Below are 9,239 nucleotides of genomic sequence, written 5' to 3'. Positions count from 1 at the left end.
ACATTTGACATGAGTTGGAAAGAGTGAGCATGCTACACTAAACAAGGTTAAAACAAAAGTCAGCAGGAACAAAAAAAAAAAAATATAACAAGCCAACATTTCTTAACATTATTTTAATTTTTATTGCTTGATGGCTGGCTGGTTGTTGTTTTTCGTGTGCGTGTGTGTGTTTGTTGTTTTGGGGGAAAACAAAAATATATTTTGTGTGTGCAAAATAACAAACAAATAATAAACCAAGTGGCTCCAAAGGATTTATAAAATTAAAAATTATATATTTTTTAAATATATACCCTTAATTTTAATTTCTTCCTTGTGTTTTTTTGAGTATGTAAATTGTTAAGTATATGTGATTTTTTTTCTTTTATAAAAAATTAACTTCCTGTTTACTATCCCATTACCCAGTGTGAAACTTGAAACTCAAATTTGTGTGAGTGTTTGTGTGTGTTGCTCTTCAAGATGTTGAAATTATTAACTTTCACAAAAAAAAAATCGAGAAAAAACTAAATTAATTTGCAATTTTAAATGTAACATCATCATTGTTGTTGTAATGTGTCTACACATACACAATGTGTGGTTTGTTAAAATTTATTTAAATATTCTATGTGATTAACATATGGTGGTTTAACAAAACCAAGCAAACATCTTCCTGCTTGCCTGCCTGCATACATAACTGTTTTTCTTTTTTTTTACATCTTCTTTTGCTGCGCTTTGAAGTTTTTTTTGTTTTTGTGATCCATTTTGAAAACGATAACAACAACACCATAAAAAGCTTGGTTTATGGAGCCATCAGTGGCAGCTTGGCTTCTTTTTTTGTCCACTGCTTGACTTCTTCTTCTTTATGCTCATTGTTGTCCGTGGTTATGTGTGTTAATTTATTTTTTGGGTGATTTTGTTGTTGCATTGCGTTTTTTTCTGTATGTGTGTTTGTATGTACACAGAGGAGACAAAAGCACAGAGTGTGTTGTTGTTATGTATCATTACCCACACTCCACCAACAACAACGAAATAAAGAAACTGACAATAAATAACCTTCACTTTTTGTGTATTATTTTTTGGAGTTTATTTACTCCACCGCACTCTCGATATATTTTTCATTATCAATAATTTGTTTATTTGATCTTAATGGAAATATAAGTACGTGCGTACGTGATTATACGGATTATTTTTTGGAAAAAAAAAAATTGACAGCAAAACGATGACCGTTGTTGTTGGGCTTTGTGTCTATGAATTGCAAAATTTCAAGGCACTGAAGGTAAAACATAAACATATTTGTAGGCTTCGTGGAACTTATTTTTTATAAAATATGTTTAGTCATTTTCCTGCAGGAAACGATAATAAAAAATTAAGGATGTTAAAAATTAAAATCCTGGGGATGTTGGGCTTAAGGTCTAGTTTAAGGTCGCGGGTCATTACCACAGTTGATTAACCTGTGACCCCCTATTCAGGATAACCCAGCCAACTTTAACCGCTCATGAACAATCACGCGCGTTGTTATGATGATTTTTAGATAACGGTCAAGTAGTGACCAATGACGGCTACTTTTTGGTCATTCGGTAACATCCGTAAAGTTGTCGTTTCTGTCGTCACAGGTGAAAAGTTTAAGTTTCGAGATTTGTTTTTTCTGACATGTTATTTTCAGATTTAAATTTTAATCTATAAATTCCCATTCGACCCTGAAAAAATTTTTAACTTATAATAATTTGTAACACTTTATTTTTTCTATTTCAGATATTACAACAAATTTTCTCCAACACAACAAAGGAATTCTCAATTTTCTTATCATTTGCAATAATAACAACAACAAAAAATATTTTGTGCGTTTAAAAAACCCACTAGTAAAGCAAAGCTACAAACATACGGACCATTCGAACATTGAAAAGATCACGGCCACAATCACCACCTCCACCACCAATAAAAACAGAAGCAGCAACGGCTACAAAGGAGGATAACAATAAAAATCCATCAGCAGAAGTAGCAGCAACAACATCGTCGTCATCAGCAGCATCATCATCTTCATCACCAACCACAACAACATCGCATTATAGTAGGCCGTTGAAGACAGAACCACAAAGTAAACGAACATTACCATCCACAATTAATTCGTGTCCACACCCACATAAAATGCAACGTCCAAGTTCCCATGGAACTTCTTCTGCACAGAAACACACAAATTTGGATGAAATATGGACCGATTTGGAACAGGGCATAAAACAAGTATTCCAACAAGAACAATCACTGACAAAGGAACGTTATATGCAACTGTATACCTATGTCTATAACTATTGTACCAGTGTCAATACCGTTCAGAACAACAACAATCGTTCGAATAAGTTGGGTGGCGCCCAACTCGTGGGCAAAAAACTCTATGAACGTCTAAAGGATTTCCTTAAAGATTATCTAGCCGATTTGCTAACAAATTTCAAAGCCATCAAAGGTGAAGAAGTTCTCTTGGACCACTACACAAAACAATGGGTTCTATATCAGTTCTCCAGCACGGTTTTAAATGGAATTTGTTCATATCTGAATCGGCACTGGGTTAAGCGTGAATATGAAGAGGGTCAGAAGGGTATTTATGAGATTTATCGTTTGGCATTGGTCACATGGAAGGAACAATTGTTCAAGGTTCTCAATGAACCGGTTACCAATGCTGTCCTGAAATCCATAGATGAGGAACGTCGTGGTAAGACCATTAAACGATCATTGGTACGCGATGTCATCAATTGCTATGTGGAATTGGGTTTTGATGAGGAGGAGGATATGGACAACAAGGATACGAAAAAGCAGAAATTATCTGTCTACCGTGATCATTTTGAAAAGAAATTCCTGGCCGAAACAGCTGCTTTCTATAAACATGAATCGGAGGCATTTTTGAGCAGCAACACCGTGTCGGAGTACATGAAACATGTTGAGAAACGTTTGGATGAGGAACGTAAAAGGGTCAACAGTGCTGATTTTAATTCAGTGTTAACCTCATACTTGCATGTCAGTACTTTGGATAAACTGGTGGAGACCTGTGAAGTGGTAAGTGCATTACATGACTTGACTGAAATCAGTTTTAACTAATTTTCTTTTTTATCTTCAGGTTCTCATTGAAAAACACTTGGATATATTCCGTTCTGAATTCCAAAATCTCTTAAATGCCGACAAGAATGCCGATTTGAAACGCATGTACACCCTGGTAGCTCGTACGCCACGAAATCTCAACGAACTGAAAACCATTTTGGAGGAACACATTCTACAACAGGGATCACAGGCCATTGAAAAATGTGGCAATACCGAAGCCGCCAACGATCCCAAAATCTATGTCCAAACCATACTGGAGGTACACAAAAAATATAATGCTCTCGTTTTGACCGCCTTCAACAATGACAATGGCTTTGTGGCCGCCCTCGATAAGGCCTGTGGCAAGTTCATCAATTCCAATGTTGTTACCCAGGCCAGTAGCGCCAGCAAATCGCCAGAATTACTTGCCAAATATTGCGATATTCTCTTGAAGAAATCATCGAAAAATCCCGAAGAAAAAGAACTCGAAGATAATCTCAATCAGGTGATGGTCGTTTTCAAATATATCGAAGACAAAGATGTCTTCCAGAAGTTCTATTCGAAAATGTTGGCCAAACGTTTGGTGAATCACACCTCCGCCTCCGATGACGCCGAGGCTGTTATGATATCGAAATTGAAGCAGACCTGTGGCTATGAATACACCATTAAATTGCAACGCATGTTCCAGGACATTGGTCTATCCAAAGATCTAAATAATAATTTCAAACAATATCTACAGACGGCTAATATTCCAATGGAAATTGATTTTAGCATTGAAGTTCTATCCTCAGGTTCGTGGCCATTTAATCAGAGCAGTAGTTTCTCATTGCCGACGGAATTGGAGAAGGCTGTGCAACATTTCAATACATTCTATGCTGCTCGCCATTCGGGTCGTAAATTAAATTGGCTATATCATATGTGTAAGGGTGAATTGGTGACAAATTGTTTCCGCAACAAATATACACTGCAGGCCAGTACGTTTCAAATGGCTGTTCTATTGCAATTCAATGATCAGACACGTTATACCATAAAACAATTGTTGGATAATACACAAATACAATTGGAGAATTTAGTACAGGTAAATATAGCAACAAAACTCAATATTAAAAAAAACCGAATCTACTATAAAAAAAAATAATCCTGATTCAAAATGTATTTGTGTCAGAAGATGTTCAAAAGTCCTCCTGGTCGTTTAATTTTTTTAGTTTAATATCAAAGGTCTTCTTACGAAATAATGTTTACGGAAGTCCAAACAGTTTGTTTCTGCCTTTTTTGGATCTCGAAAAAATATTAATTTAAATTCTAAAATTTTAATTTATAATCCGCGCCTATTGTAGAAGACACTGTACATCCAGAAAAAATGTCCTCGCTCAGAAGAATTTAAAAACAAATTATTTTAAAATCCACGCCTATTAAAGACCCGGAAAAATATTCTTTTAAAATCCAAAACTATTGAAAAACCTGAAAAATATTCCCTTAAAATCCACGACTATTGATAACCCGAAAAAAAATCTTTTAAAATCCAAACCTATTGAAGACCCTGAAAATATTATTTTAAAATCCACAATTATTAAAGACCTTCAAAAAATATTCTTTTAAAATCCACGCCTTTTGAAGACCCTGAAAACATTTTCTTTTTAAATCCACGCCTATTGAAGATCTGGAAAACATAATTATTGCCCTTGAAAAGAATATTCTACCATGTAGATCCTAAGTTTTAATTCTTTTTTACTCATTTACAGGTTTTACAAATTTTACTCAAGGCAAAACTTCTAACCTGTCCCGATGATGAAAATTCCCTAACACCCAACTCGGTTGTGGAATTGTATGCCGACTATAAGAATAAGAAATTACGCATTAACATCAATCAACCTTTGAAGACTGAACTTAAGGTCGAACAAGAGGCCGTACATAAACACATTGAAGAGGATCGCAAGCTGTTGATTCAGGCCGCCATTGTGCGCATTATGAAAATGCGACGAAAGCTCAATCACACACAGCTCATTACCGAGGTCATCAATCAGTTGTCGTCGCGTTTCAAGCCCAAGGTGCCGGTTATCAAGAAATGCATAGACATTCTAATAGAGAAGGAATATTTGGAGCGGATGGAAGGACAAAAGGATACCTATAGCTATTTGGCGTAAACAACATTACACCAAACACAGCAAAAAGAAAACAAATCCAACAACAAGAATACAACAAAAGGAAACAAAAGCAACGATGTGTAATTGTCTCTCTGTGTAATTTGTTGTGTATGTATGTGTGTGTGCAGAAGCAGCAGCAGCAACTCATGCAAATTGAAAAAAGGAAATCTGCTGGTGAAGAAAATTAATGTTTCTTTGAATACAACCAGGGTTCATTCATTTTTTGTTTTCTATCACTGGCTCCTAGGGGCTCCCATCCATCCTCCTCCTCCTCCCCTAAAAGAAAAGACCAACTTTCACATCACTGCGCAGTAACAACTTCTTGTGTTTATGATCTTCAACATTTTTCATATTTTTATTACATATTTTTTTTAGTTTGTATTCATTGTCTCTGCACTTTATCGATCAATTGATTTCATTTTTTATTTACTTCTTTCCTAATTTCCTCCTCCCTAATTTTATCACATCATAAATTGAAATTATTATTTAAAAAATAAATTGTTTTATTTGTTTATAAGACGTTGTTTTTAAACATCGATATCCCATATATATTTTTGTGTTTTGCTTGTTTTCTAAATAACAAGACAATCTTTTTGTTTTCCCTCCCTCACTACCTTTGGCACTCAAAATTGATTTTGTTGTTCTCCATTAGAAATTAGTTAAAAACTAGAATATTAGATGAAATTTTTTTGAACAACTTATTTTTAATTTACAATAATTAGAGGACAATGATTTACCGCGAAATTCGATTAAGAGAAATTCTAGACAAAAAATAAATCAATATGAAATTATTCATGACATATTTGGTTATAAACATGTTTTAATATTTTGTTTATATACGTTTCCTACCACCCACCCGCACCCTCAAGCACAAATCCGCCAATATGTTCTTTGCTTAAAAACGAAATCGCCATCTCTCCACCCATACAAACAAAAAATATAAAAATGATGAAAACTAAAGTTTTCTTTAAAATTACGAAATACCACATTTTGCTCTTAGCTTTAAAAATAAAAATATAAATAACAAAAAAATAACAGATGTAAGCTTCGTATTTTTTTCTTGTAATATTTAAGATAATTTAAATAAAAAATATAAAACAATAAATTCTTATTTTATATTCTGTTTTCTTTTTGGTTTTCATATTTAAATATTATTATTATTATTATTTTTTGCCCATGACAACAACAACATTATAAATGATTTGTACGATGGGACGCGTCACCAGCAACACTCCTTCCCCCCTCATTCAAGAGAACAGAGAAAAAACAAAACATAATGTGTGTGTGTGTGTTAAATATAAATTAAGATATCAAAAATGAAATAAACAATAAAAATTATAATAAAAACTAATAAATTAATTTTTTAATCGAGTTGATTTCAATGAGGAGAGGCCGAAAGTGTTTCTATAGAGGACCTTAGGTCTATCTAGTGGACCATAAAAAATATTTTCTTTTAAAAGCAACGGCTAAAGGGGACACAGCCCTAAAAAAATTATTTTTAAAAATCCACGCCTTATGTAGACCCCTAAAAAATATTTAAAAAAACTTATGTAGACCCCTAAAAAAATTCACGCCTTATGTAGACCCCTGAAAATTTTGTTTTTAGAAAATAATGGATCCCTTAAAATAATTATTTTTGAAAATCCACGCTTTAGGTAGACCACAGAAAAAATTATTTTAAAAAACAACGCCATATTAGGATCCCTGAAAAAAAATTTTATTGGTATGTATTTATATACGACATTCTGGATTGGATCATGTTAATGCCACCGCAGTATTTAATTTTACTTCCATGATTCATCTATTAGCTGTGGCTCAGTCCACACTTGAAAAAGATTTCATCAGTTTTGTGTGTGCTTTAGTATATATAGCCTGCATCTGCAGTGATTTACTGTTGGCTATCGATCGTACCTTTTGTGACCCAATAAAATGGAACATCCGACATCTCCTAGAATTTCTCCACAGAAAAACACAAATTTTGATGAAATATGGACATATTTGGAACAAGGCATACAACAATTATATCGACAGGAACAACCACCAACAAAGGAGCGTTATATGCAACTCTATACACATGTCTATAATTATAAAACCGCTTGGGATAAAAACGGGCAAACCAATAGGTTTGTTACTGCCCAAGAGCCAGGCAAAAAACTCTATAATCATTTAAAAAATTGCTTAAAAAATTATGTTGCCGATTTAATTACGAATTTTAACGTGATCGTAGATGGAGAACTTCTCTTGGAACAATATACAAAACACTGGCTTCGGTATCAGACCTCCAGCAATCTATTAAATTCAATATATTCATATCTGAATAGGCATTGGGTACAGCGTAATTGTGATGAAGGCCAACAGGGTATTTATGAGATTTATCGCTTGGCCTTGGTATTATGGAAGGAACACATGTTCGATGTTCTCCATGAAACGCTAACAAATACTGCTTTAAAGTCAATTAATGAAGAACGTCGTGGTAAGATCATTGACCGCTCTATGATACATGATCTCATCAACAGCTATATAGAATTGGGTTTTGACGAGGACGAGACGTATTATTGGAGCAAAAGGATGACGAGAAATGCGAGCCTATCTGTTTATCGTGATTATTTCGAAAATAAATTTCTAGCTGAAACAGCGGATTTCTATAAACATGAGGCGGATGAATTATTGAGCAGCGAAAACTTATCGGATTATATGAAACATGTGGAGAAACGTTTGGCGGAGGAACGTGAAAGAACATATTTACATGCCAGTACTTTGGATAAATTGTTGGAGACTGGTAAAGAGGTAAGTGGTAGCAAACAATAAATTAATTCAATTCAGTTTTAACTTTGTTTTTCTCACTCCACAGGTATTTTTCCAACAATATTTGTGGTAATTTGTTACTCCGCTTGTTCCCAATGAACTGAAAAATGATTTTAAAGGACTCAGTTGTACAACAATCATATCCAAGCCGTAAATTACCCACTTCAATTGCAATCTGACCCATACCCAATTATTAAATATATCTACTCCTATATTAGCTCCTTTCAAAATCAATCCCCATTGAAGCTCATAAAAAAATGTTCTCATAAAAAAATATTTTAAAAAAATCCACGTCTTATGTAGGCCACTGAAAAGAAATTATTTTAAAAAATCCACGCCTTTTTTAGACCAGCTTTTATATGCCTCCTGTGCTATGGCATCTTCATCCATTCTCACAACATGACCTAGCCAACATAGTCGCTGGTACAACTCATGGTTCATTCGACGGCGATATTCACCATCAACGCAGATCCACCCATAGATCTTTCGGAGACTTTTTCTCTCAAACACTCCAAGAGCTGCCTCATCTGCTTGCGCAAGTACCCATGCTTCAGATCCATATAACAACACGAGTAGACCCCTTTAGAACTATTTTTAAAAATCCCCCAAAAGAAAAGAATAATTTGAAATATATTATATTCATATTATTTAAGAAAAAAATCTCTTTTCTTATACAAAAATATCTTAAAATTAACAAATGGCAACCATTTTCATGTGGAAGGCAAATATCAGAGAGAAATATTTAAAATTAAATTAAAAAATAAGAAATAATTTGCTTGTTATTTAGCAAATTTACAGAGAGACCATGATAAATAAAGGCAAGTTTGTGTTTTCGTAAAACTAAAAAAATTATGGAGGAGGTCATGAGGCCTCCCACCATTTACATAGCAAAACAAATTATTTGTATTATTGCTTTAAACAAATGCGTGATTTGTGAATGTTTTTTGTAATGTAATTAAGTATTGTTGATGATTGGATATTAAATGACTATATATGTATATATATATATATATATATATTGTATATAATTTCTTTAGCAAAAATTTGATTCTAACACAAATGAACAAAAATCTTATAACAATTTCGTTGTTAATTTTTTGTTTATCAGAAAATAGAAAATTTGTTCATATATTTCTTTTTCATTTTTTGAGAATTAGTTTGTAAATTTGTACGCAATGATGTGACACTTGGTTAAATTACACCTTCTTCATCAGAGTATATAAAGACAGACAGAGAGTGAAAGACAAA

At 33.5% G+C, this 9,239-nt stretch overlaps 2 protein-coding genes across 2 annotated transcripts; both read left to right on the top strand.

The window, feature by feature from the left end:
- The first annotated feature begins 2,117 nt into the window (after positions 1-2,117).
- LOC133324271 (cullin homolog 1-like) lies at positions 2,118-5,186 on the top strand. Its single transcript, XM_061533121.1, has 3 exons — positions 2,118-3,021; positions 3,083-4,120; positions 4,785-5,186. The coding sequence occupies exons 1-3, from the start codon at positions 2,122-2,124 to the stop codon at positions 5,184-5,186; spliced, it is 2,340 nt and encodes a 779-aa protein (XP_061389105.1). The 5' UTR covers positions 2,118-2,121.
- A 1,929-nt stretch (positions 5,187-7,115) lies between these two features.
- LOC133324229 (cullin homolog 1-like) lies at positions 7,116-8,064 on the top strand. The gene is made up of 3 exons (XM_061533078.1): positions 7,116-7,309; positions 7,508-7,973; positions 8,038-8,064. The coding sequence occupies exons 1-3, from the start codon at positions 7,116-7,118 to the stop codon at positions 8,062-8,064; spliced, it is 687 nt and encodes a 228-aa protein (XP_061389062.1).
- The last annotated feature ends 1,175 nt before the right edge of the window (positions 8,065-9,239 follow it).

The sequence above is a fragment of the Musca vetustissima genome, unplaced genomic scaffold (assembly GCF_032173495.1).
Source record: "Musca vetustissima isolate MV318-11 ecotype Yass unplaced genomic scaffold, APGP_CSIRO_Mvet_v1 utg16721, whole genome shotgun sequence".
Taxonomy (NCBI): domain Eukaryota; kingdom Metazoa; phylum Arthropoda; class Insecta; order Diptera; family Muscidae; genus Musca; species Musca vetustissima.
This window is presented reverse-complemented; position numbering and strand designations above follow the sequence as displayed.